Source organism: Podospora bellae-mahoneyi, chromosome 6 (assembly GCF_035222275.1).
Source record: "Podospora bellae-mahoneyi strain CBS 112042 chromosome 6, whole genome shotgun sequence".
NCBI lineage: Eukaryota > Fungi > Ascomycota > Sordariomycetes > Sordariales > Podosporaceae > Podospora > Podospora bellae-mahoneyi.
This window is the reverse complement of record NC_085885.1, coordinates 2,357,520-2,385,482: the sequence shown is the minus strand read 5'-3', so window position 1 is coordinate 2,385,482 and position 27,963 is coordinate 2,357,520. Positions and strand designations below refer to the sequence as shown.

Sequence of the window (27,963 nt, the reverse complement as noted above, 5' to 3'; positions counted from 1 at the left end):
GTCCACAATGTCATTTCTCCCCTTGTCCAACCGCACACTTTCTTTTTCCAGCCAGACCACGGTCGCTATCCGAACGACAGCAAAACACGCCCAAGCGACACGCAAGATTCATCAAAGCATCATAATGAGCAAGAAGAGAAGAGCCAGCCCCGATGTAAGTCATGGACGTATTGGTCGACCAGCACCCGTTGAATTTGACCCATGGAATCGTCCCCTTACCCCACAAGCTTCGAATGCGGCAGAGGAATGGCGGACGATCCGCAGGCAGATCGACACTATTGAGGATGCCGACCTGGATTCTCAGCATGTCATTCGTCTTCTGACTCTTGCAGCTGAGCACAGGAGAGAGTACACCCGCTTGGCAGCTGGCTGGAAAATGCTCGATCATGTCCTGCAACCAAAGTCACGGACATATGAGCCTCTTCCTCTGGTTCAACACGATTTTCTCCCGGAACCCGACCTTTACCTAGATCCTTTTGTCGACCCAAGTCGGAACCAGGCCATCAAAGACTGTGTCAGCAAATATCAACAATTAAAACAAAGCCTTGATGGCTTCGACCCCAGGTCCGGGGCACAGTGGCCCATTTACGAGTTGGTCGAGGCGGAGCGCCGGAGACGAGAGTACAACAGTATGGTGGGTTCTCATGTTTCTGTTCCGCCGCATCAAGTGCCCGATGAAGTCTCCCCCCAGCAGCTATCAAGCAATTCTCAAGAGCTGCAAGAGCCAATCCCAGGACCAGAGCCAGTGCTGGAGGAAAGACCTCCCCTGTGCCCGGAACAAGAAGCAGTTGTGAAACTGGCGGAGCAAGGCAGAAACATCTTCTACACCGGATCTGCTGGCTGTGGCAAGTCAACCGTTCTGCACGAGATTAAGCGGCGACTAGAGGCACAAGGGAAAGTGGTCAAAGTCATTGCCCCAACTGGCCTTGTCGCCTTGGCCATCAATGGCTCAACCACCTGGACCTTCATGGGCTGGGCTCCGGACTTTAACAAGATGCCATTGGACAAGCTATGCGGGGTAACAAAGGCCAATGAAAGAGTTCGAAAAGCTCTCCGTCGGGTCCACACTCTCATTATCGACGAGATCAGCATGGTGGAGAGCAACTTTTTTGTGAGAATGGATAGCGCGCTGAGGTTCGTTAGGAAAAGAGACCCCGAAGAAGACCGGCACACGGGGCCAGACCCTGCATCGTTACCATTTGGGGGCATTCAACTTATTGTGACGGGGGACTTTTGCCAGCTTCCACCGATAAAGCCGTTCAAACACTGTGTTACGTGTGGCTTTGAGCTCAGCACGACCAAGACTTGCGCCAATCGAGCCTGCCACCAGAGCCAGTTCAGACTTGAGGACCAGTTCGCATTCTCCAGCGCAGCATGGCAGAAGTGTAACTTCAACTATGTTTACCTCAAGACGATACACCGCCAACGAGACGAAGAATTCAGAGCTTTGCTGGAAAAGTGCCGAACCGGCATTGCCTTCAGCCAAGCCGACATTGAGATTCTAATGAACCATAAGTCCAGTACCGAAGACGCCGTCCGTTTGATGCCGACAAGAGAAGAGGTTTACGAGACAAATGATAGGGCCTTTAAGAAGCTTCCAGACCCGGAGTTCTCGTACAAATGTTCTGATGGTCGCCACATACAAGAAAACCATCAATACCTGGAGTATAAATACGCCCTCCAACAAAATGGGGATGACAGGAACCACAGAGTAATCAACTTTGGAGACGACAATCACCGGTTTGAAAGGGTTCTCAAGCTCAAGAAAGACATGTCAGTTCTGTTGCTCGTCAATCTGAATCTGCGCGAGGGTCTTTGCAACGGTAGCCAGGGCATCATTGTCGACTTCGAATCTCACAGTGTTGGGTCCTTGATGAGAACGCTCGAAGGCAGACCAGGACTCACCTACACTCAGAAAGAAGCAATCGGCACTTTTGCAAGCCGTAACCTGAACTCCGAGGAGCCCCGCATGATCGCGTTGCCCGTGGTTCGCTTCCAGAACGGGATTGAGCGCACCATTCTTCCGGAATGCCTGGTCAACGAGGTGGGGGATCCTGCCCCGTACTCTTTTGTTTGGCGGGCACAGATCCCGCTCATGGCTGGGTATGCCCTTACCATTCACAAGGCGCAGGGCATGACACTGGAGCGTGTCGTTATCAATCTCGAGAACGTTTTTGAGGACAAGCAGGTGTATGTGGCCCTCTCTCGGGCCAAGACTCTTGACGGACTCAAGATCGAGGGTGACAAGGAGTCAGTTAAAAAGGTGTTGGAGAGAGCTTTGCAAGAGGATCTTCAAGTGCAGAGGTTTATGGAGAAGACACAATGGATCGAGTTTGAATGATCAGGACAGGGGTCTTTGACCAGAAAGAGGCAGTGTTGGATGGTAAGGACATGGGCGGTGGTTTCTTTTTCCGTCATAGGGCTTTGGTTTGTCTGAGTACTCTAGCGGTTTAGTCATGCCTGATTGGCCGTGTTTCCCGCACTGCATCACAGGCATCGGTAACAATAATACTTCTGACTTTCTTATTTCTTTATACGCCAGTGAGAAGCAATACATCCGTGACTTCAGCTTTCACCCTGCCAAAGCGAAAGAGTCGACAGGGAGTATTCCAATATACATCGCTTTTGAATTGCACACGTCGGGTGGGAAAAGGAAAAGGTCTAGGCTTTTGGGTGATTCTGGACTCGATGGACTACCCCGACGAAAGCTTCGATCCAAGCCGAGATTTCGATTTCAGTTACACCTGCAATATGGCTCTCGGCTCAAAAGCTCCCATCAACTGTCTTTGTCTGGTTCTTCAGATCGCTCAATAGGCATTTCAAATACAAACAGGCGCAAAGAAGAAATCATTCAACTCCTTTTCCCTCTCATCCCAGCTTTTGTCTCAGCGAGCCGGTCCGACCAGCTATCTGGTTGAAAAGATAGCTCCTGATTAGATAGGAAAGAGAGCACGAGGGATACCTCGAGGAAAAGCAACAACTTCAACAGCTCGTACCCCACCACCCTCCTCGCTGCCCCAGCGCAACTGAGTGGTAACACCTGTCGCCAGGAACTCTTTTGTTGTTGTCCCCAGTTTTTTCAAAACACCGCAAGCCGCAGTAACAACAGCAGCAAAAGAGCCCGCGACGTTTTTTTTTATTTTTTTTAAGTTTATTTTTTAATCACAAACAAGTAAGCTTTGAATCTTCTGGATGCTTTGAATCTTTTGGATGCTTTGATCGGGATATTTACTGATCTGACCGTTTACACTCGATCAAATCAAAAATGGTCCACGCGAAGAATGCGACCCGGCGGGCGAAGAAGCGCGCTCGTTAGACGCTCGCTGCTGATGCTGGCTTATCTGCCCCCGCTGCCGTGCCCGTTGGTGCCGCTCCTGCTGCCGCTCCCACCGCGGCCGATCGTCCTGCTCCCCCGGTGGTAAGTTTTCCCTCTCATGATAATACTACGTTTCTGTCTCCTTGCATTCTTACACAAGCCATTTCAAAATCCGGATGTCAGCCACACTTGAATTCAAACAAGAGTTGGACGAAAACAAACTGAGGCACTGGTCATACACCTATCCGGATGTCTGGTCCTCACTTGAAAGGCTTGTCTGACATGGAATCACTCACTCAACATGAGCATTATGTACCATCAAAGATCTATGCTGACCATACCTTGCCAATATTAGCCGGAAGCCACCGCTGCCGCTCCCACCGCTACCACCCCCGGTCCCCGCGTCGTGGATCGGGAGAACTCCCGCAGGGCCATGTCTATCTAAAAAAGCATGCATCACATGTACAAGCGCTTCCGCAAGGCCAAGCGTTAGGTCGACAGCGACATCAGCACCATCAACATCCAGAACCGCGCCGCCGTCATGGAAATGCAAAAGGAGAATGCGGCTTTGAAGAGGGAGGGCGAGAAGTTGAGGGTTGAGGGCGAGGGCTTGAAGGCTAGGATCGAGAGTTTGGAGCGTCAGGTGAAGGAGTTGAATGGGGCGATGAGTTACGTTTTGGGGGTGAAGAGTGAGGAGCTTAAGGGGGATAGGCTTTGGTATCAGCCGTTGGAGGGCTGGTGGAAGAAGTGGAAGGGGATGGAGTAGGGGGTGGAGCAATGGGAGGGGTGGGAGGATACCTCGTTGTTTAGATGGGTGAATGTTGAGCCGTTGAGCCGCGAATCGTGCGGATGTCTGTGTTTAATAACTCTTGTGGCGTTGATTGGTTTCTTGTGTGATATCAAAGACACCCATGATGGAAACTCACGTCCTTATTTCAGTCCACCTCATCGTCCATACTCAAAACCACCACCCCCCTCCTCACTCTCAACTACGACCCTCCTGATACCCATCTCCTCCTCCTCTTCCTCCTCTTCAAAGTCCATATGCCCCACTTCAATCCCCTTCTCCCTGTCCACCTCCTCATCATCACCCAACATCCATCTCCCTACCTCCCCTCTATATTCCCCCCAACACAACCCTCTTCTCCCTCCCCACCCCTCCCACCCTCTTGACTACTACAACCCGATAAGCAATCACTACCTCCCCCTCAATCTCATACCCCTCCCCTCAGCACACTCCGTCCCCCCAAATAAAACCATCTTTGCCCTGGGACACCGAATGATCAACTCCCTCACCTGCTCATAATACCCATCAATGTTGATCACCTGCGTAGTGGTCACACGGGAGGCAAAGTACGTCTTTGTTCCCGACCAGGCTACCTCCCCTGAGATTTCTCATTTCCGCCAGCGCGAGCAAGGTAGCTGATATAGAGCTGGAGAATGTGCGGGAGTTGGACCGGGTGGTGAAGAGGTTAATCTGGATTGTGGTTGTGGTGTTGGTTGGGGGTTCGGAGAAGAGGTTGCCTAGGTGGGAGAATAAAGACTGGCATAAGGTTGAAGGGCTTTTGAAAAATATAATTATGCCTCAAGGCTATCTCGCAAGACGTCTTGGGCAATCATTTTGGGGGCTTTGAACTATATTTACAATGGCCTTTTCAACATTTTCAGAGGCCGCAAATACTTTTTTTGGAACCCCTTGGACGACCTGGAAAGGCCGAGTGGGTATCTCTCAAGGGACATTGCCTATCTGCGGAGGCCTAGTTGATGTGTCTGAAGCCCATTACTATTTCTCCGGATGTCTTCCGAGTGCTGTGTTTATCTTTGCCACTCTTGCATCTTCACTGCGAACGGTGTTAATATCATATCAATTGTCTCCTGACTTTATATATTTCTAGCCTACCATCCATCCTGAACACAATTGTACTTTGACCATTTGGTTCCAGGTTGTGATGTTCTCGCACTTGTCTCTTTTGTGTCGATCTATTGTTGCTGGCACTTCTTTTGCTCTTTCTTGTCTTGGAAACGAAGTCTCAATCCGCTGTTTTCATTTCCCCATATGCTTGGATGACAGTATCGGCAACTGCTCACGCTGCTGTTGGTCGTGGGTTTGGACGCATTCTGTCGCTGCCTTTCTGAGCAGCCCCTCCGTAACTGTCCGGCGCAGACGGGCATCTCCATCTCAGCATTCCAACCCCCAACATCCAGCAGCGCGAACAGGTGATACTCTGCCCATCTTGGCAGGCCAAAACTGTTCAGCCCAAGACTGTTCGGGAGCAAGTCTGCTCAAAGCAAGTCTGCCATTGCTTGGTTGAAAAGTGATGTGGAGGACAGAGATGCAGGGATCGAGTGGTACCAGACGGTATGCTCTTCGTTAGCCGTGACCAGCTGCTCAGCTTTTGACTTCTGTGATGGGGAGGCTCGCTGGCGCCCGAAGGGGAAAAAGGCTGGGATTGTGGACTTGAGGGGGTGAGGATGCCCAGATTGTGGAGATGGTGCTAAATGGTGGTTTACTCTGATAGTAGTAGTAATCAGGATGGAAACGTGGACTGGGTTGGGAAGGGGGGGGGTGGTGTTCTTTTGGTGGTTTTGTTTAATGATGGAATAGGTGTAGTTTTCATTTTGTATACTGCTAATATTACTGGGGGGCGAACTCTGGGATGAATCTGGGAAAAGCTTTTGTAAAGTTCTGGGGAAAGATTTAGATAGGTTCCAAGATAGGAAAACTGTGATTTCGCTTTCAATCTTGATTGCTACTTAGGGGGATGTATGTTGGGATGGAGCTTCTGGGGACATTGGTGGGAATTTGAGGAGAGAATAGACAACTCAGTGCTTTGACTTATCTTGAAGTCACCACAGCTTGTCTCAGCTCACTGGGTTACAAGCCTTCGGATAATCTTTCCACTCCGATATCGTAGGGAAATAGATATAGAATTTCTTTTAAACATCTACGGTGCTTTAAATATGAGCTGGAGGATGAGATGTTTAGAAGGAGATAATAGAGCAGAGTTAAGGCCCCCTTAGACCAGAATCTTGGAACTAGAACATCGCACTGGCCTTGTTGGATCTTGAGTGTTATACAAAACTGCCACTTGACATGGATATCTATCTAGCTGTCCAAGCTAACCGATCTATCGCACATTCCTTTTAATACCCCAATTGAAACCAACCCGGACTTGTACAGCCATACCACACCACGCCTGTCTCAAATAGACGACGCTGATGGCTCTATCTCGTGAAATCTTTCCACTTTCCATTCGGCTGCAGTTCAAAAAAGAGCGATCAGTACAAGATGCCCTACTTAGATGACATGAGGGGGCCTCTTAACAATTTGTAGGCGCCTTTGTACTTGTCCTCCCGTTGGTTCAGCAGGTAGGCCAACACATCTTTGGTAGCGTCCGCATATGCCTGCATGCCCGAGAGCATTTTTGACATCTGGTCCTTCTCCCTCGCCAGCTTTTCCACCCGGGCCTTCAGATCCAAGTTCTTTCTGACCAGCATCTTGGTATGGTTTCTCAGCTCGTGCTTTTCTCGCTGTTCCTTGGTGTAGCGCTTCTTGCCTTGTCCGGGGAGCACAGTCGGCGATGGGTTGGAACTAGACATTGCATCATGATCAGAGCCGATGGTGGCCTAGAAAACGGGAATCAGTAAACAGGTCGCAGGATGTGATGTGTGGCAGTGTGAAAAATGTTCAAAGTGGCGGAGTCTGGGTAGAGGGTGAGACAGGTTATGAATGCTGACATACACCAAGATGTTCACCTGAGACAATATCAGATTCATTCAGGTTTGTCACTTCATCAGGCAAGTTGGGACAGTCAGCCTCAACAATACCAGTGGTCTCGGAAGGATCGCAGGGGCCGGGGCCGGGGCCGGGGCCGGGACTGGACGAGAGAGGGGGCCCGGATACGAGATGATTGTCGGTTTCGACGGAAGTGACGATGGTCGGGGAGTTGGTGGTGTTACTGGCGGCGGCGGCAGCAGCAGCAGCAGAAGCACGCTTCACGCGGCGCTTCCAAGACCTTTTAGCTGCTATGCTAGGGTTGGACACCTTTCGAGGGCAAGCCTTTTTGCGGGTTGAGACCATTTTGAGATTGCAGCTGTGTTTGTAAGAGGGAAATGCCGACTGAAAAATACAAGCTGAGTGGGAAATGGACAGGTGAAACAGCGAAAGAGAGAGCTGACAAAGTGGAAATCTGGGAGTCACGCAAAATCAGGAAGAACTTGGCAATCCATAGACAAGCTCTTCGTTGTCTTCTGATCGACAGGCACGCAGGCTAGCACAGTCGTAGGTGTCAAGGTGCCTTCCGTCGGTCCCACGTATCTCGACTTCGTCTGATGTTGGGCCATCAGGGTGCTTTTTCCCACGTCCATAACAGCCACTGAAGGCCCCAGAGCTGATGACAGCAGCATCCAGGAGATTCCACGCCGTCTGTTGGGCCCACTTATCCCGTTGTCGTCCGATCCTCAGCCATCAAGGCTGCTCCCACACCGGCAGGCACTGAAGACCACAACAGAAAGAGCAATAAGGCATCAAAGATGACGACGGTATTGTGCATGAGATTCTATAGGCCACGCACAGACTATTTACAACTGCTCCCGGAATTTGCAGGCACGCAAAGACCCACGACCACTGGCTATATATTCAACTCCTCCCTCCCACAATCTCCCCCTCAATTCTCTCTTGCAAAAATTTCCTCTTTCAATTCTTTTCCCTTTCAATTCTTTCCACTTTCAATAAATTTTACAATTTCTCGCCCTGTTGGCCACGATCTGCCACCACTGCCTCCTGTCGCCATCCTTCTCAGTCACCACCATTTCACCATCACCACCTTCGCCTTCTTCTCGTCCCAAGCCCTTCCGCTCTTTGAGCGACTCTGGATGGCCTCATTCGACCAAGACCAAATGGTAAGTTCTCCGCCCGACATCTTCTTTGCCATCCTTCCCAGTCCTTTGCCCAACCAGCCTCTTGTCGAACATTACTTCTTCACATTCTCCTCAAGCCTTCGATCTCAGCTATTTTGTGAGGGGCATCATCTCTTTGAGGGTCTACCGAACTGCCAGGGACTCTTCGCCTTGGTGGTTTCACTCTCCCGCCATTGGCATGGCTTGCAGTTCTTGAATGGTGTTGTTGGGGCCAACCTCATCAACAAGTTCCGAGGTGACTCTGGCTCAACCCCGGCATACGGTAGTGGGGTGTGTACGCTGTCCTGGCTATTCGCCGATGCCGATATCATCAATGGTTTCCTTATCCCCCGAGCTTCATGAAGCATGTGGGAGCAGGAGTCCTACGCCAGAGAAGAAGACTTCTTGAGGGACTTTTTTAGTCAGTAATAGGGATGCGATGATACCTTAGTCGATAGCATGGCGTTGAGGAGTCGATGACAAATGGTTGTATTGTTGCTTTGACCCGAAGCGATTGCTTGTGTTTGATCTGTGAGACGGGAGTCCTGCTATGGGACCGGGGCCGGGACCGGCGATCATTAGAGTACGGATGTCGTTGGGCAAAGTGGAGATATGCGGAGGAGGCACGGACTTGGCTAGGGTCGAAGATCGACGTGCTGCACTACAAACTTCAAAACAAACAACTGTCGGCGAGTTGGTGCAATCACAACAGAAACGTGGAGTGATGCCGAACAGGTTCTTATCCCCTTGCAGAATCGCGATGGACACCAGTATGGAAGAGTGTTAGTCTAGCAATGCACATATTGAAGCTCTTGCGCAGGCAGTGGTTCTGGTTACCGGAAAGACGGGGTGTCTACCTACCTGGTGGCTTATGCAATCACGAAAACGAGGTGGGAAGGAGGGGATTCAAAGGGGCCATATGACTACATTCTTGAATACAATTACGATAGATACTCGGCCGCCTTGCTATTTACATGAGGACAGACCTTGGAAGCCAACATGATGAATTCTGCTTCGTGCGTAATGACGAGAACTTCATTGCTTGCAATGTCGTGGATGCAAGTGGCGGCCTCATGCAAGTTGGCGATGCGTCCTTCTGCGCCATCCAATCAGATGTTGTGCCACAACTGTCAGTCACACTGGCAGCTGACTAACCGAACTCAATTGTTGTGGTGCACGTGCAGCTCCCCCGCTTTGCCGACTTTTTTGTCCTCCACAACACCTCATTACAACGATCACCAGACAAGCCATCGCCGCATATTCAATTGTCTCGAATCGCCATACACACAGATAGCGATTTCGCATCGGGGATAGCCAAGCATTCGAGTGCTTCGTCTCGCCCGCCATTGCATATACAACCCCCCGCGCTCCATTGCGCCGACAAAAGGGCGTTTATCGCCTTTTTACCAGCTCCCATTCAGAGGAGCGAGCACCATGTCGGCCATGAAGCCTGACGTGCCCCTCGAGTCCATGGACCAGATCGGGTCAACCCCCGGCTCGGCCACGCGAGAGCGCCACTCCCTCACCCTCGACCAGCGACGCGCCCTCCGCCGATGGGCCAACTCGCAGCCTGTCCGCCCCAGCCATAAGGCCTGCATTGACTGGTTTGCCAGCCAGTACCAGCAAACCATCTCTCAGTCTACCGTCTCACACTCCCTCTCCCCCAAGTATGCCCGTCTCGACGGCGACCCCCAGCTCTCGGGTTCCCGTCTGCGCTTTGGCAACTGGCCCGACGTCGAGAAACTTGTTCTCCTCTGGCACCAGCAAATGCTCGCCAATGGCCGCCAGCCCTCCAATGAAGAGCTCGCCGACAAAGCCAAGACAATCTACCACCAGCTCCCCCGATACAAGGACGAACCCGCGCCCGAGTTCTCCCCCGGATGGATCCACCGCTTCAAGAAACGTTACGGCCTCCTAGTTAGACGCCAGCGTCGCCCAACTAGCAGCGAAGGCGGCAATCCAGCCCCCGGGACCACAACTCTCCAAAACCTCGGCGACGACATCCCCTACCTCGCCGAGAACCTTCCTCGTTACCTCAACGTGAACGCCGACCTTCCCCCAGTGACGGTTATGGAATACCTCCAACGTTTCCTCGGCGTAATGACCACTCTGGAAGTATGCGAGCGCGTCAAAGAGGAGGTCCTCCGCCGTCAACACAACCCTTCCCCCGACGGCGGGCCGGGAACACCAAACAACAATCCCATGGGTGGCAATGCAGAAAACACGGGAATTTTCCACTCAGAAGAAGACCCAGAAGTCGTGCTTCAGAATGCACTCCGTGTCTATCAGCAACAGGAGGAGAACAACGTCAGCGGCGCCGCCAACCTCGCCGGAGTCACCCCTGACCATCAACAACCCCAAAGCGGCGGCGATCGCACCGTTGACAACGGCTTACCTGCCCTAGGCGCGATAGCCAACCAAGCCTACGCCCAGCACGCCATGAACGCAGCTGGCCTGACGACCCCCAACCCGGGAACTCGCAACGCGAGCGTCGGACCGAGGGCACAACCGCAACAGGCTCCTCCGGCGCAACCGCAGTTTGCGCCGAATACACCGCAGCAAGTCCAACCGCAGCAAGTCCAACCGCAGCAGCAGACACCGCAACAACCTCAGACTGCTAATGGCGGTGGGAACGCTGGTGGTGGTGCACAGCAAGGGGAAGAACTGACGCTCACACCGATCCCTAGCGGGGCGCCGGTGTCGGTGGTGGAGAACCCTGTCAGGTGTCCGTTTTGTCTGAACAAGAGGATGCTGAGGACGATCAAGGAGGCGGTGGAGCATATGAGCAGTCATGTTGTTGTTTGAGGGGTGTTTTGTGGCTGCTGCTTTGGCGATGATTACTTCTGATGTTGTATGAGAAAGGGTTCGGGAAATAAAAAGCGGGTGCTTTTTGTCTGATGCGACATGGGAGGGGGTGTTTGATACCACTGATTTTTAATGTCTTGTGTTTATAGTTTTGGCTTTTCTCTGTCGGGAGATGACGGGTTAAGGGCAAGGAGGGTGTTATAGGTGCATTTTCCCTGGGGGAAGGCAAGGTTGTCTTGTTTTTTTCGTGTGTCTATTCTTGGACGGAGTCTGGGAAGGGGGAGGGGGGGGGGGGAGGGAATTCGCCGGGACTGGGTTCGGTTGTGGGCGGGTCTTTTTTTTCCAACCTTTTGTGTGTATTTCTTGGGACGAATCTGCTGGGCAAAGGAGCGAACGAACACGGCGGTGCTTTTTTTTCGAAAATAAACTTTTTGGTCAATATGTCCGTCCCTCCGAGGTTCTGGGTTGTGGCCTTTGTGATGTGGGATCTCTTGGAGTAAGGCTGGGGTTATCACCTTCGTTGTGGTTTCTTGATCGGATGTGGATATGTGCATGCGAAAAAGGATAGATGCACAGGGAGCAAATGGAAGCTTCCCTCTCGCAATACCACAAAAGAGCATCAATGAACACAACCCGGTCATCAAAAACAAACCATCTTATCAATTACCCCCAACAAGAAGCAAATCCATCTGTCTACTCCGCAACCAAGAAACAAGTGTCAAAGCCCCACCGCATTCATCCACCATCCCCTACCCTCAACCACCTTCCGATCTCTCCAACCACTCAAGACCATAATGTTCCCCACCAGAGACACAAAAACGTAAAGAGCCAGAGAAGGAAAATCACAATTCATCATTTTTGTTATCCCCGCCTGCCATAAACACATGTACATTTCATTTCATTCCATCCATCACAACCGAAACAACTCAACAGAGGAAGAAAAGAAAAACCTAGTCAAGATCCCTCCGTGACCACGTTCCAGCCCCAGCTTCCTTCCATCCCTCTCCCCCTCCACCGGCATCCAAGCAAAGAAAAGGCATAACATATCAAGCTCTGATGCGGTAACGTGCCAAGGTATTGTCTTTCTTTCATGGAGGGTATAAATAGGCCTGCCTTCTCCACCTCCTCCATTCCCGTGGCCAAAAAAACATAAACGCGTTCTTGTAGATTCGTCGTCGTCGGTTGCAATGCGGGGTCCGAATAGCATCAAAACAAAACAAACAAAGAGGTTGGGTATACTTGGTGCAACGTAAAAACGCAAGTGAGAAAATCCCAGTAAACCAGGAGAGAAACAGAGAACAAAACGCGTGCGTGCAAACGCTCTACACCACCTATTCAACATAGAGCAGCAGCTTCTCGTTTCGACTCAGAGCAATGTCCAGATCATTGTCGCTCATCAGCGGTGGCTTGTCACCCGTGGCCTCATCCTTGTATGACAGCTGGACCATCTCTCCTCCTGGGATCTTGAGTCTTTCGGTGATTCTGTCGTACAAGGAGCGGAAGTTGATATCTTGCGGCACCTTGATGGCGATGATGTCTCCGTTGTAGCTGAGTTTGACCTTCATTTGGGCTCCGGGTTGCTGGATGCCTGGTGAGAGGGATGATTGCGAGGGTTGTGACAGGGAGGAGACTTGTCTGCTTACTGCTGGCTGACCACCTCCCATCTGTCGTGCCGGCGCGGAAAGGCCAGCGTACCCATTACCGTTTGAGTTGAGGTTTTGGCGAGATGATTGCCGCGATGCTCCATCCGCTGGCGAGTCTGTCGAGGATGGCTGGGATCCGCCAGACAACCGGTATTCCTCTCCTTGCGCTGTGGGATCAATCTCATAGTCTCCTTCCCGCGGCGCAAAGAACTGCTTCACCAGGTCGCATTTCGAAATGTATGGTGGCTGTGCGAGCAAACTCTTGACGTAGGCGTCCAGGTTGTGGCGTCTCCCTTCTGTGATGGCGTCGGTGACGTAATTTACGGGACCGGGCATGTACGGTAACGTGCGCTGCTTCTTCCCGGTCGTACCAGCCTCTACGGGGAACTCGGTCAAGAGCGCAATCTGAAAATCGTAGAAATCTTCGTAGTATCGGGAAAGCTCCCAAGTTCGTCCGTCCTCCAGCTCGGCCTCGATCACAAACCAGTACTTTTCCTCGGCGAAACAGTATCTGGGAATCTGAGCGGATACCGGAGCAGCAACTTCTGAGCTTTGTCGGGCGGCGTAGCCTGGTTGCTGGACTGGCTGCTGCGCGTTGTATGCTTGTTGGGGTTGCACTTGCGCCTGTTGCTGTGGTGGTGACTGCGGTTGCTGCTGCGACCATGACGTTTAGTAGATGATACCAAAACAATAAGTTGGCGCGAGTGTCACTCACATAGTTACCCGCCGGCACTTGGCTCGTTCGCCCATTCGGTTGCTGCTGGAGACTCATGCGCTCCATGCCTTGTTCAATTGGCGCGCCGCCAACATCAAACTTGCCAAGCGTGATGCTGGAGTTTTTGTAGTCGGCTGCCATCTTCTTCCACTCCTCCACCTTGGGGATGCCCGCCCTGCGAACAGACTCTTGAGGGTTTGCCACGGGTGTGTTGCTCGCCATATCTCGGATCTCGACAAAAGAGACGGGAATCAGACCGGGACCACCGAGTCTCCCAATCGGCTTTGCGACAAACCACTCGGGGTTGGACTGGGCAATCACAATGATAGCTTCGCCCGCCTTGGCATCCAGCTCGTCCCCGCGTTCCGCTTGGAAGTCGTACATGACAACACCATACACCATAGCCCCAGACTTTCCGGAGATTTTGGAGCTCCGCTGGCTGGCGGCGGGTGTCGCCGTGCCGACGGTGGATGCATCTCCGTAGCCGGAATCGTTATCCGGGCCTTTTGTCGAGTTTGTTGAGCGGGCCGTGTCGGGTTGGGACTGGCCACTATCACGCTCGGTGCGTCCAAGAGCTTGGAAGAATGCAACGGGCACTAGGCCGCGGGCGTCCGGAAGAGCGGGGTTGCAGGCCTCATACCAATCTTGGTCGTTCTCGCGCCCGATAACGTGGAAGAAGTCACCGCGGGAAAAGCTCAACTCTTGAGGATTTGAAGCTTCATAATCGTAGAGTGCTCGGATCACCTGAAGAGGCCGCCGACGTCAGTGGTTGTCCAAGTGACTCGGATGGGGAGCACACTGGGGCCCACCGAGGGGACCCCAGGCAGCTTGGCTAAGCAGTGTGCAGAATGAGCAGAACAGGCAGATAGAAGACGCACCTTCTTGGGAGGCTGAATGGCAACAGCTGATTTTGGAGCAATGCTGATATGTGGCTTGTTCTCCTTCTCCCCCTTGATGGACCTCCGTAAAGCCTTCAAAACGCGCATCGTAGGTTAGCGGGTAGTTAAGAATGCGGATAGTGACAAGAAGAAGAGGGGTAGCAAAAGCAAGAGCAAAAGCACGAGCAGGAGCAGGAGCATGCGAAAGGTGTCCAAGACAGATGGGCCAAGTGATGGGGAAGTTCCATAAAATGCCAACGGCCAAGATCAAGTGGTTATCAGCGATGGCAACTGGCGCTGGCGCTGAAGCCAGATTTGTGGTTGCCCGCATCCCGCTCATTGGGAAGCGACGGACAGGACAGGATGGGATAGGACAGGACAGGACAAGTGGAATGACGTACCTTCATGGTTGGTGGTGTCAGGCGCCCCCTCTCTCAAACTAGACTCTGCCTGCTGGTATCGACGAAGAAAAATAGATGGCGAGAAGCGAGGAATGGACAATCGATTCGGCCGATAGGGAGCGTGGGCGTGGGCTGTTGCGTTACGCCAGCGCAATGCTGTTGTTCGGGTGGTCTTGGATCAGTGTAACGGAGTTGATTGATTGCCTCCTCTTTCCTCTTTGATAGACTGGGAACAACTGGCGGCGACCGCGTGGTATTGTTGGATTATGGATTGGATTGTCCCGTGTCCGTCTGTCGGTCGGGGGTTTCGGTGGCTGACTCCTCCGAGAACGTTGGTCTCCGCCTTTGTGCTGAACTCGGTCCAAACTGGTGCTTGTGGTGTTTCTGCCCTTTGTTCAGCCGCACAGTCGACGCCGGTGTGCTGTTGAAGGTGAGGTGGAGAGCGGCGATGCGATGCGATGGGCACCGAGAAGGTCTTAAGAGAAGGACAACGCAGGAAATTGGGAGGGGGTGAGCCAGGGGCCAAGGCGCAGAGACGAGTGCGGGCGGGCTGGGCTGGCTGTGGACGAGCGCACGGAAAATGTTGGAAGGCTTGGAAAGCTAGGCTGGGGGGAGGGAGGGGCTCGCAGGGCAGAGGTCAGGATTGCGCGGTCGGTCGGCTTGCGTGCGGGCCAAAATAAAAAGGCAGCAGGGGTCCCTAAATCCCGTTCCCTCAGCAGCATCTCCACCGGATCATACCGGCATTCAAGGTTGGCGATATATATCTAGTGACATAAGTAATTATCCAACTAATAAGGTGCTCTATTTTTTTTACAGTCGAGTACAGTCTGCCACCGTATATACATGATTCATTTCTTTAACAGAAACAATTATCATGGCAAACAATCGGCGCTGGCAACAGGCTACTGTGCCCGTGCCCGTGCCCTAGGTGCTACCGCAAAAGGTTCCCGCCATGGACCGATCCACAGTGCGCAATTGCTTGTCCAGACTTTTGGATCCCTGTGGCCATCATCACCATGACCATGATGAGCACTCTCAGTTATCCGTACATACTCTCTCCCTGTGCCTCACGTGCCTCCTCCGAAAGATGAAAACTCTGTCGGCAGGTGTCGTGACGCAGCCCAGCGCGCATGGCATTCATGCAGCAACAATAGTTTCTGTTCGGATGGCCCATTGTCGGTCGCACCAGAGCCCTCCCCCAAAGGGTCACTGGTGCGGTAGAAGCGCCTCGACCTTCGTTCAACGTTGTCTTTCTCGGTCATGTTAGCGCCAATTGACTTTGACGGATGGCCAGCCCGATGGAAAACGGTGGCACTCCCCTTCTCGCCGCCCAAGTCCACGCTCCGGTCGTCCAACACCATGCCGTGTAAATTGTCTTCTGAAAAGTCTCGGCATGAAACTGGGCTGGGCTGGGCTGGCTGGTTTCGGGCGTCCAACACTCCCTCCCCCCAACGTCATCTCATCCTCATCTGCATCCCGCCATGTAAACGTGTTGCGCTGCATATGCGCTCTTCGAGAAGCTCGCCTGCCCCTGGCTCTTGTAGCCCCCTTCTTCTCTCTGAACAATTCATGCGCCAAGTCCAACCTATCGCTGTATCGCGCAATGTCACCCAATTATCTCGGGCTGGAACCAGTGGCGCTCGCTCCTCAACTGTCGACGCGCGCGCATCGCTCTAGCTGTCCATTTGCTGACTCCCTCCCTCTAGATGTTCCATGGTTCTTCATGCCATCGCCAAAACCTTACCCAGCTCACCCACAACCACCTTTTACCTGCCATCCCGACCTCGCTTTGTTGGGGTAGGGATGTGAAATCTGGAGGGGCCATTACCCCGCTCCCGTTCCTTGGGAACCCCTGGCTGGGCATCCGCTTCATGGAGCGGGGTGATTGAGAAAGCCACTCCAGCGTCACCATTCCCATCGATGACGGTTCATGCAAAGGCCGAGCTCGCTCAGACGCCCATGTGGACGTTCGTCTCTTCAAATCAGATGGAGACATGATGGCGCAGATGCCAGAGCCATCCATCCACTCATCCCAACTCTCCTCTCCACCAGCGGGTTTTGCACAGAGGCGGGCATCTCTGACATCAAGTGATGACCCCGCGGTGACGTTTGGCGGCACAGACTCGCCAACACAACGGTTCCTTGTCACAAGCCATTGACGGCAACCACCCTCCACTACCGCCGCCGTCCAACCTCTCTGCCACAGTAGGTACAGAGGCTGAGCAGCCTCACCCAACGCTGAACATTCTCGAACAACCTTATTCATCTCTCCAAGTTCCCCAAGCGGGGTGCTGCTGCCGTTGCTACGCATGAAGCAGACCAAGTACCGACATGCCAAATACAGCTACCGATGTAGCCTCCTTCTCTCGACCTCTATTCGCTGACCACCACCCATCTACCAGCCCCCAATCCAACCCTGGGTTGACACGCCCTCGGATCCTGTCCCTCCCGATTCCCGAACACACGGAACTTGAAACGTCTGAAACGACGTTCCCTTTTACCAAAAATGGGATTTCTTGAGGTTTTATTACCAGATAGGAAGGAGAAGGGCTGCCGAGATGGTCACAGGTGCACGGAGAGTCATAACAATCATATTTTTCATGGCCCGTTGGTGTCTTTACAAAGGACCAAGGTAACATGTGTCTTTTGTGGTACTAACAAGATCAGGACATATCATCAAATAGCAGAGCTGAACCCCAAAGAGGGTAGAAACGGTCTTGGATCCAGCGGCCTCTCAGTCGGCCTGGCACTTCTATAGCCTGTTGGAGATCCGGCAGTTTCTGGTTACATACATCTTATCTCCTTCTGGACACTGTAGCCTCCTGTCACGCTAAAGATCTGCCCATATTACCTAGGGGCGATTAAAGGCAACCGTGTCAGATTGAGAAAGGAATACACAGAGAAACCAATATGACACAACCCTAACCCTTCTGAACACTAGCCCTGAAAAGGGAATAGGGGGTTTAACCATCAAACTTACGGCTTCGCTGTAGCCAGAGAAAAGCGTTGTAGAAGCAGGGGTGTGGGAGGGTTGGGGGGGGAGTCACGAGATATGTTGTAGACTTACATCCACAGTTCAAGCTACCTGGTATCTTCCTCATTGCTTTCCCATGACAAGCTCAAAGTTTATACCAACCATAAAGTCTCCTCCCGGCATCTCTGTAAGACGAGCTCAACACGCATCAAGTAGTGTAACACACCATTTCCTCTCTCTCTTTGGCGCTACAAGTTTTTCCCAAAACAAAAGCGTTAAACGAGAAGACGAACAGAAGATTTGTGGACATTTTAATAGCAATCCTGGATTACCTAGCTTTGCTTTAATTGACCAACATTCAAATCCCCCCCTTCTCACGAGTAAAACTGTACTAGGTCCATAATTCCAAGAGCACATTTAAGTTTTCGGTGCTTGAAAAGAACCACATATCATGGCATTCCTCACGGAATTGCAGCTGCAGCTTATCTCCCCGACTTGATTCGCTCACCGTAAAACTTCAACAACCAGGCATGGAAGGACGACACAAGGCTGCAGATCTATGACCCTGGTCCATAGACCTTTTCCACACCGACGAAAAGAACCAAATCCAGGTCTCGCAGTCCAGTAACTGACGAAAGAAGAGGAAGAGAACCTGGGCAAGCTGGTATAGCAACCAGCCCTGAACAGATCTATCCCCAGTTCAATAATTACTCGCTTCAGCCACCCTGTCCTTCACTATATGATTTGATCTCTCCCGTAGATATAACCAAGTACACTATAAAAGGTTCCCATCAAGAAATATACAGTAATCCACTTCAGACTATCACAACTCCGCCATTTAAACTCCAGTATCATCCCAACAAACAAACCCTCCCTCTCAAAATCCAACCAACCAGCCCATTATCTATCCAAACTCAGACTCCATAACCCGAGTCCATATCAGACAGCATACCTATCTAGACCATATCAGGTAGTAAACCCCACAACTATCCCCTCAACGCTCATGCCAATCTCACAAACAACCAAACCACCTATATTTCCTCGGAGTTCTTGCCAAATACAACTCCACCGCACCAATGTTGTAAGACGGCCCGGGGACACTAGAGTATATCACCTCTACCTTACCAGCAGCCACATGGGATAGGCGTCGTTCAAGCAAGGCACACCGCCAACAAACTCCTTCGTTCACCAACAGGCAAAAAGGAACAATCCCCAAATTCTCCCTATGACCTCCGATTCTCTGAGCAGTTCAAAATCCAGGACTATTCCACCAACCCACAACCTCAAACCTTACCATCGTAACTCATCTAGAAAGAACAAAAACAAAATACCGTAACGTCACAGCTGCATACCTCTCTAACGGGAACGACATCGTGGTGCGAATCTCATGAGAATTTACTCATGTATTCTTGCGTAGGGGGCAGTTCAAGCTTCAAGATCATCATCAAATGGCACAAGCTGGGCAAAGCCGAAATAACAAGAGTTCAGAAACAAGGCGTGACAAATGTTGTCTTCATTAAACCATGATTGTAACGATATATCCCTTGATAGGACCCCAAGACTAGTTCGCTGTGAATGGTTACACAAATTCAACTCCAGCTCCATACTCCTCGCCCAAATGGGGTCGGTGACCCCAGCCCAAGTCAAACTTTACTATCCGCCAGATGACTGCTAGATCAAAAACGGGCCAACCTCCTCCTCTTCCATGGGTATCACTGTGATGGAAATCCCTTGATAATGAAACCAAAAACCCCCCTGTGCCAAAATTCCTCAACAGCACTGCCGTTGATTCAAAGCTAGCTAACTCTACCAGATCCGGCCCTGACAAAGCACAGCCCAAAACCCCAAGCGATGTTTAAGATAACTACTGAGCACGAACAGTGAAGCAAAGCCACCCTTGTCGACACTCATCTATCGTCATCATCGCAGTTGGTTCACGGCACGGCCAGTAGCAGAGCACGACCGGTTCGAAGTGTGAGCGAGATCCCTCGTGAAGCCATAAGTCGTAGAAGATGAAGAGGATGGCGAAAGCTGGGAATTAAAGTCAGGAAGAAAAGAAAAACTACTTTTCGTGGCCGACAAAACAAAAGTCGATGGTGTCAGAGTCGTGAGGCTCTCCAAGGATCTCGTGGAACTCCAGAAAAAAAGATGGATGAGCGGCCTATTCATGGCGGCCGGCGAACAGGCGACGTATGGGTAGGCACCCCCCGAGCCTCAGGAGGGTGAGGGTGAAAGAATAATTACGACGTGATAAGACGTGGGAGGTAGCATCCAACGAAGGGAGGGGTGGCGCTTGTGGATGTGGAAAACAAAATAGAAAAGAGAAGCACAGCCAGGGGCGACTAGATTTGGCCCTTGATGTCGACGCGGGCGAAGGCTTTCGCTTTGTGGCTTTCGAATGTCTGGCCAGCCTTGCCAGTGAGGATGACAATGGTGCCGTCCTCCTTTTCTTGGAGCAAATCCTGGCCGCCGTTATCAATGATGAACTGGGCGGCTTCCATGTCGGACTCAAAATAGAGTTCCTCGGTAACAAATCGCAATGGCACGTCAGGCTTGTATCTGTTGTCAAGTTAGCATTGGATCTTCACCATGACAGGAGGAGAATGAGCTTACGCCTTGCAAATGTTGCACAGGGCAGCAAGACGCTCCCGGCCGACAAACATATCCATGAGGTATGCACCCATGTTTGGGGTCTCGTTGTACAACTGGAAGAACCGATGGTAGTTCCCCAGGGCCAGGGAGGACCGCACGTCCAAGGCGTGCTTGATCGCCTTGTCTTTCTTTTCTGCTGGGGTTAGATCTGCCAAAACGCTATTCAAGTCTGTGCGGTTGGCTGTGTGAATGAAGTAAAGAATCCGATAGGCCTTGAACTCGTTGGCCTTGCCTTTGAGGCCCAACTTGTACAGTGCCTTGAGCTGAGTCTGGCACTGATTATACTCACCGAGATCCCCCTTTTCCAAAGCAATGCGAGCATGTATTTCGTACACCTCGACAGTAAAATCATCCCTCACGCGTTGCACAGTCAGATCCTGGCGCATGGACTTGAACTGATCACAAATGTATGCGTAGTTCGAATCCTTCTTCCACTTCTTCTTCAGCAGCTCCAGCGTGTTCTTCAACACCCGAGGCGGACGCACGTTCTCAGGCTTGGGAGGAGCAGTCAAGCGCAGATAGCTCTTCTCAAGCTTTTCGCACGTCCCCACGACGGGCCCATCGCCGGGTGGAGGGCTTGGGGAACGATATGTCGATACGTAGCCCCCGTTGAAGCGCTTTTGGCGCTTCTCGTACTTGTTCAACTTACTCGTGTTATCGGAGCTCTCCTCGGTAGCTTGGCGTTTATCCTTGGAAAAAGTGACACGATCCTCGAGGCGGGCGCCTTGGCCTGTCCTCCATGGTGGGGTGATACTGAGATTGGCGACATCTTCCAAGTCGGCGGACTTCCTCTTCTTGGAGATGGGCATTGGCGCGTTGGAGTAGGGCGTTTGTGCTTGAGCGGGATAGGCCATGGCCTTGGCACGTTGTTCACGCTCCTGCTTGATTATTTGTTGGGGCAGCGGCATCGTCTCCCACACGATGGAATACAGAAGGTTGTCCTCGCTGGCGCGCATGATGGTTTCCTTGAGCTTGGCCTCCATTTCTTCTTTCGAGACGGTAGGATCCATGTTGGCAGGGAAAAAAGAGCGCTGGACGTAGGAGCGGACGGAATCAGGCCATTGAACCTTCTTCCTGGGCTGTTCATCAGCTGTGGGAGGAGAAGCAGCGGTCGGCTGGTGATTAGCTGGGGCAGGTGGAGGGGATTGGGCTGGGCCGTAGGGATGTGTGGTGGGATAGGAGGCTTGTGGGGCGGAATAGGACTGGCCGAAGGTTTGTCGGACCTGGACTGGGGTGAAAGCAGGAGCTGTAGGGGAAAAAGTCAGCAAGAGATTCACTTAGGATAGAGGGTCTAGAGGTGTCGGCCACATACCTGAATAGGTTGCTGCGTAGGCAGTTGAGGGCGGAACGCCCTGGGGCGGAGATGCGGTTGGCCACGTCGGCATCATGTTGTCGCTGCTGTGATCGCTTTGCCTCTTGTGGGAGAAGAGAAAAAAAAAACCAAAGGTAGCTGTTCAGAGAGGTAAGTAGGCCGCAGAAATACGGTCGGAGTGCTGGTCAGCGAAGCGGCGATGGCAACTTGATGATGGCGGTGAATTGTGCGAACTGAAGTGTGCGAAGAAAGTTGAGTTGGGTTGGGCAGTTCGGGAGAAGCGGAGCGGAGAGGAGAGGGCTGCAATGTGCGGAAAAGTGGGCGGCGAGTCGCGTTGAGTGGCTGGAGCGCTCTAACGAGTCTTTGTCGAGTCTTTTGGGGAGGCGCTGAGTCAGCCATGCAACAATCGGGGCGGGTGGGATAAGTGCTTACCCCGTCTCCCAGTTACGTCAATGGTCGGGATCCACCAAACGACAACGACAGACATCCTGTCAATCATCAACAAACTCATGGTGGAAAACCACGGCACACGCACTGGAACTGTTCCCAAAGCACCGGGGCCGCCCTCCCATGACTATGACGAATGTTCTTAAAGCACATCGACTTGACAACCGCACTGCGGCCTTCGTACCTGCCCGATGAAGACCTGCTTTTTGTGCAAGACAATGTGGGGTTGTATGAGGGGTGAGTTGCTTGGGATCGTCCTTATCACCACCACTGACTGACCCTCGCTAGCAAGTTCAAACTCCCGAATCAGCAAAATGGCCAAGTCTACTTGACATCGCATCGGATATGCTACGTCGACAAGGCAGAGCCAAGAAAGTACTCGGTTGCGCTGGACCTGAAAGATGTGGAGCGCTATGAGTTCTATGTGAGTGCCGTGTTGGATTTGCGGCTTGAAGCTCTTTGCTAATCGCTATCTTCAGGCTGGCTTTTTCAAGTCCTCTCCGAAGATCACCCTGATACCCAAAGCAACAAAGCGTGCGCCCCTTCAACAGCGCTCTCCAGCTCATGTCTCTATTCCTTCCCGGAGCGGCAATTCCTCGCCAGCCCATCGCCAAGAGGGCGTCCTCCGGGTATCACCGGTTGAGCCTACGCCCGTGAGCGCAGCTACCTGGGTCTGCACCATCTGCAGCTTCTCAAACCCTGTCCCGTCCAACTTTGACCCTACTGCCGCCAACGCTCACACACCTTTGCCTCCGTGTTTGGCATGCGGCATTAAGCCAACCCTAACCCATGTTCTGAAAGCCGCAATCAGCAATGCATCAACCCGTGGACCATCGAGTCCGGCTCTCCAAACGCCGCTACCCGTGAGGCCGAAGCAAATCTCTGACCTAACCTCACCACAGTCTCCAGGCCTCACAGCACCCCCCCGAAGTTCAGATCCCGATGCCTCCTTCCACTGCCCACGATGTACCTTTGCCAACCATCCCTCTCTCCTATCCTGCGAAATATGCGGCGCCTCACTCATCACCCACGACATCCCAGCCAGTCTCACTCAGAGCCCCCGAACCAACACGGAATCTCCCGGCCCCTTCCTCAACTCCACCGCCCCCGCCCCAGTTGGCCTGGAAAGCCCAGAGAACGTCAAGCTTTCTTTCCGCCATGGTGGTGAGAAGATATTCTATGAACGTCTCAAAAGCTGCATGACGCAGCGGAAATGGCTTCTCCAGAACGCGCCCCCCATCCCCAAGTCATCTCGCTCCGATGGCACCAACGGTGGTTCTGGTACTGCCGGATCATCAGAACCGGAGAGACAACGGCCCAAGATTGGTGGTATTGCCGGCCTGGAGCGGCAAACTCAGGCGATGCGCAAGAATAACGAGCTCGTCATTGGAAACGCCTTCGAAGACTTGGAAGCGCTCATGGCATCGGCGAAGGAGATTGTAGCTTTGGCGGAAAGTTTCGCGAAGCAAGTCAGGGGCGCTGGGGGCTCGTCCGCGAGTGAGAATGCTCTGTTGGCCGAGTCGGCAAGTCAGCTTGGGTTAATCACCACGAAGGATATTGTTGGGAGTAATGGGGGCGACTCTTTGTATCTGAGTGAGTTGGCAAGGACGTTGGCCGAGTTTTTGACGGATGACAGGAGGGGGGTCTTGAGAAAGGCCGGGGGAGTAATCTCACTTGTGGATCTATGGGCTATGTTCAACCGAGCCCGAGGCGGAGTCGAACTGGTTAGTCCTGCGGACTTTGAGAAAGCAGCGAAACTATGGGAGAAATTGGAGTTGCCGGTTAGACTGAGGGTGTTTAAATCAGGGGTGAAGGTTGTACAGAGCAAGGATAGGACGGACGAGTCGACGATCAAGGCGTTACTGGCTTGGATGAAGGATTTGCATGAGTTTCCTCCTGAGAAGGAGGTGTCGTGGGATTGGCATGAGTTTGGGAGGGGGGTTACTGCGAGAGATGTGGCGGAGAGATTTGGGTGGAGTATTGGTGTTGCCGAGGAAGAGTTGGAGATGGCGGAGGAAAAAGGGGTGCTTTGTCGGGAGGAAGGGATAGAGGGGTTGAAGTTTTGGGAGAATTTTATTGACACGGGGGAAGGAAAGGGGTATAAAGACGAGGCGACGCTGAAGGCGGAGTTGACGCTCAAAATGTTGAGGGAGAGTGGGTTTATTTGAATTAATATCAATACATAGATGGCTTCGATGTCAGTGTCGCAATATGATTTTATATTGACAGAACGAGTAGATGAGGTTCGTGAGGGGGTCATGGATGCAAAGATTAGGGTGGGAAGGATAAGAACCGCATCATAGGTATCTCGGTTTTCCTTCGCAGATAAAACGAGACAGATCACTGTATGTATATAGCCAGCTATTTATCCAGACAACAAGAGCCTTGATGTAAGAAAGATACACACCATCAGGAGGATGTGGGTTACCTTTGGGCCATATCAAATCCCAGCCCCCCCGCCCAGAGTAGTGAACTGGGGGAACACACAAACAACCACAACACCACAACATCGCCCATGGCAGGGCGCTGGATACTCAACCTCATGACAGTGGCTCGCTCTTGACCACCCATCAATTCGCCTCAACCTTCAATATTCCCCAACTTGTCATCCTCACCACCGTGACGACCTCGCGGTCGAACAACGAGGCTTTTCCGAAAGTACCAGCAGTTCGTCGCCACCAAGTCTACCGAATCCAACTCTGTGGAAACAGCTCGTCATCGTTGAGAGCCGTGATGGCCAAGCAGTCGCGGGGGCAGATGACCGTGCGCATCCAATCAGAGAGTCCCGCAGCAGCCCTGCTGTGGCACACTTCCGGAAGCGCCAGTTTTCGGTAGTCTGTTTTGTCTCCCGCGAAAATAAACAAGCCTGTTGTCTTGAGCCCAGGACATTCGAGTCAGCCAGCCCTCAGTTTTCCATCCTGTCCATCGCCTCCGATGACATCCATCACTCCAAGCGCCCAAGACCTTCGAGACCCCCAGCGCGTCTTCCCATCGCTTCCGGAAGCTGCGCAGGCAGTGCTGAGCGCGTCCGCTTGTTGTTGCTTGCAACATATATTTTTATCCAAGAGGTTTTGAGGTTTCACGGATCGCCGCTGGCAACGCTTGTCTTGTTGACAGTCAGGTCCAGGATCGCCAGTTAGGTACTGTCACCCCTCTTGTGCTTTTCTTTTGTGTCCCCCCTTCTTAATCAGCGACACCGGATGGCTAACCACTCGCTTTTTCAACAACGGTCTTTTTGCAACAGACTGTTTGAACAAACCCCAACCCCACTGACAGAACGTCAGAAATTGGCTCATTGTCAAATTCAGGTTACGGTACCGAAGTTGATTACCTGTAGTGGTCTTGCTAAGTTCTAACCACCTTCTTCAGTGCTCGACGGCCACCGACCCACCCCCTGGAGGACCAGGACCCCGAGGCGATTCGTTTGACCCGGTGTGATGGGTGAGGTTCATCTGGATAGAAGTTTCCGGTGTCTTGTTGCTAACTCACGGGGAAGGCGGACGGGGAAGGCGGTGGGGGAAGGTGGAGGCCGATTGTTCGTTTGACGCCGACACGGCATGATTGGTGAGATTTATCTGACAGAAGTTTCTGGTGTCTTGTTGCCAACTATTGGGTCATTCTTGTGGCAGATCGTTCCGCTGCAATATCATCAAGTCAGTCACAGCCATGATAAGCGGCAGGGCAAGCTTACTTGTCTTGTTGACGGATGTACACTTCTTTTTGTTTTGCATTTGAACCAGCCCTAACAGACTTCAGTCGCTCGAGGCCGGGGTTGTTGGATGAGAGAGGAAGAGGAGGATGCGGAAGAGCAGAGAATATTGAGTGGTTGACCAGGTAAGAACCGATTTATTGTCAAATCACATCTCATGCTCGAAAGTCTCGGCTCGTGGTTTCAGGCATGGATAAAATAGTCGCCGGAGGAGTCATCGTAGAGTCACTGAGCTTGTTTCCCAGGCAGGGCTCGTATAGTACCTATCTGAGGCAAACCCAGGGCCAGGTGTCCCGGTTGTTGAGATGGAAAACGTGCACTAAGGTTTAGCGACATAGGCATCTGTGAAAGGGATGGTACCGGTTCACAGCGGTGTGGGGAGTGGACACCGGGTTGCTGCCTTGCTCCCGTCTTCGTCGTCTTGCAGTGGGCCACGGTCTTTTCTTTTTTATTTATTTTTATTTCACACATCATTATCACTAGCACTACCTTTGCCCACACCTTCGTTACCGTCCCGTAAACTGCGATACTCGTAAATAACTGAGCTCGGTGTGCCCTTCCCCCCTCCGATCCCGTCTGAGTTATCGATGGGCGCCACCGTGACGCTTGCCTGAAGTCTGTGAAGCGCCACAACCGCCGTCACGAAAGGCATAGCGGGACGGTATGTGCGAAAAAACCACTGTCTTTTTTTTCTGTCCCCAAACCAAATTCTCTTTTCCCCACGACAGATTATCTATGTAGTCTACATTACCTCAGGCCACATCAGCGGTCTAGTCATCATCGTCCCTTTCCACTGCCCCGATACTCTCTGCGTTTCTCGTCCAACATCCACATCATGGTTCGGTCACACCTCTTGCACATACCCGGCGAGTTACGCAATTACATCTCCAAGGAGTATCTTGGCGCCGATCACGAAGATGGCGATGAGTACATCTATGACTTTGAGGCAAACAAACTGAGGACAGCCGACAACAAGCCGATCGATCTCAGGCTGATGTGCACGTGCAAACTCATTGTTATCGCCCAGGAAATATACGGCCTTCCCCTGCGCCTTTTCACTGTCACGTCCACAACGCTTTACTCGGAAACCCTTCGCACCAGAGCCGCATGCTGGGCTTACTTCAATGCACAGTTCCACAACTGTATCGGTTGGCCTTCGGTATGTGAGGCCTTGGACAGGGAGACGGTTCGCCAGGTGGTAGGAGAACACTCGATCCTTCTTCATAGGTGTGTTACAACCTGCCAAGCCATGTCAGCGTTGTAAGCACGTGAGTACCTGTTGGTCACGCAACCGCGGCGAACCACGAGGCCAGGAGCGACCCCCAGACAATTGACCGCGGGGCAATGGCGCCGAGACAAATGACATAGGACCTATAGGCAGGAAGATACAGGATGACCAGGTAGTGATGGCACCTAGAATGGCACCTATAATGCAGTATCTTAAGCGAGTTACCGGACACAGCTCCCTAATAGGCTTAGCTTATTATTTAAGAATTATTTAGGAGTAGCGAGCTTCCCTCGCTGTGACGAACCCCTATCCAGACCTCTGAAAGGGATACTGGTTAAAGGCACCTCTAAACAATCCTGATGCGGTACAGCTAAGCAGTATACAACAAATGGCTTGTCTCAATTATAACAGTCTAGACACTAACGGTTGTGACTTATATTGTATACTGCGGAACTTTTTATCTACACCAGCCAGTTCCTCCGTATATATAGACCTTGGGACCGTGGACCATTGACTTACAGACGGTACTCGGTCCAGTCCTAATTGGCCGATACTGGACCGTGGACCGTGAGCCCCGCCGCGGTCCCCGGTCCCCATCTTACTGGTCCGGTCCGTCCACCTGGACCGTGAGCCCCGCTCGATCGCCCGGTCCAGTCCTGATTGGTTACTTCTGGCCCCACTGTTTTCCAAAACCGTGACATACAATAAAATATATATAAAAGAAACTCGTAAATTTATATTACAAATATTGAATAATTAATTATATAATATTATTTAAAATCGATAACCTATACGATATTTCTTAACGATAAAAAATCAACATAACTCTTCTATAATAGCTTTAAAAAAACAAAGAATAAATTATATAAGAAATTAAAGTTTAATATTATTGAAAAGTATATCGCTATAGTTATACGAATCGACGATCGATAGTTCTAACGTTATACGGAAAAAAAAATAATCGGGGTTACTATAATAATACAG

At 51.9% G+C, this 27,963-nt stretch overlaps 7 protein-coding genes across 7 annotated transcripts; 5 read left to right on the top strand and 2 right to left on the bottom strand.

Annotated features, from left to right (window-relative positions):
* Positions 1-7: 7 nt before the first annotated feature.
* On the top strand, positions 8-2,341 carry QC761_600550 (uncharacterized protein; the record flags this gene model as incomplete). The annotated part of the gene is made up of 1 exon (XM_062880513.1): positions 8-2,341. One exon carries the CDS (start codon positions 8-10, stop codon positions 2,339-2,341), a length of 2,334 nt encoding a protein of 777 aa, XP_062729659.1.
* Positions 2,342-3,857: 1,516 nt separating this feature from the next.
* Positions 3,858-4,082, top strand: QC761_600554 (uncharacterized protein; the record flags this gene model as incomplete). The annotated part of the gene is made up of 1 exon (XM_062880514.1): positions 3,858-4,082. The coding sequence occupies one exon, from the start codon at positions 3,858-3,860 to the stop codon at positions 4,080-4,082; it is 225 nt and encodes a 74-aa protein (XP_062729658.1).
* Positions 4,083-9,649: 5,567 nt separating this feature from the next.
* On the top strand, positions 9,650-11,020 carry QC761_600560 (uncharacterized protein; the record flags this gene model as incomplete). Its single annotated transcript, XM_062880515.1, has 1 exon — positions 9,650-11,020. The coding sequence occupies one exon, from the start codon at positions 9,650-9,652 to the stop codon at positions 11,018-11,020; it is 1,371 nt and encodes a 456-aa protein (XP_062729657.1).
* A 575-nt stretch (positions 11,021-11,595) lies between these two features.
* Positions 11,596-15,478, bottom strand: BEM1 (bud emergence protein 1). Its single transcript, XM_062880516.1, has 4 exons — positions 14,658-15,478; positions 14,257-14,349; positions 13,379-14,122; positions 11,596-13,317 (listed from the first exon to the last, which is right to left on the bottom strand). The coding sequence occupies exons 1-4, from the start codon at positions 14,661-14,663 to the stop codon at positions 12,352-12,354; spliced, it is 1,809 nt and encodes a 602-aa protein (XP_062729656.1). The 5' UTR covers positions 14,664-15,478; the 3' UTR covers positions 11,596-12,351.
* A 3,596-nt stretch (positions 15,479-19,074) lies between these two features.
* Positions 19,075-21,921, bottom strand: QC761_600580 (uncharacterized protein). The gene is made up of 3 exons (XM_062880517.1): positions 21,596-21,921; positions 20,245-21,529; positions 19,075-20,190 (listed from the first exon to the last, which is right to left on the bottom strand). The coding sequence occupies exons 1-3, from the start codon at positions 21,669-21,671 to the stop codon at positions 19,974-19,976; spliced, it is 1,578 nt and encodes a 525-aa protein (XP_062729655.1). The 5' UTR covers positions 21,672-21,921; the 3' UTR covers positions 19,075-19,973.
* On the top strand, positions 21,745-25,301 carry VPS36 (Vacuolar protein-sorting-associated protein 36). Its single transcript, XM_062880518.1, has 4 exons — positions 21,745-22,279; positions 22,331-22,466; positions 22,522-25,182; positions 25,287-25,301. The coding sequence occupies exons 1-3, from the start codon at positions 22,179-22,181 to the stop codon at positions 24,208-24,210; spliced, it is 1,926 nt and encodes a 641-aa protein (XP_062729654.1). The 5' UTR covers positions 21,745-22,178; the 3' UTR covers positions 24,211-25,182; positions 25,287-25,301.
* A 1,285-nt stretch (positions 25,302-26,586) lies between these two features.
* Positions 26,587-27,015, top strand: QC761_600595 (uncharacterized protein; the record flags this gene model as incomplete). The annotated part of the gene is made up of 1 exon (XM_062880519.1): positions 26,587-27,015. The coding sequence occupies one exon, from the start codon at positions 26,587-26,589 to the stop codon at positions 27,013-27,015; it is 429 nt and encodes a 142-aa protein (XP_062729653.1).
* Positions 27,016-27,963: the final 948 nt, after the last annotated feature.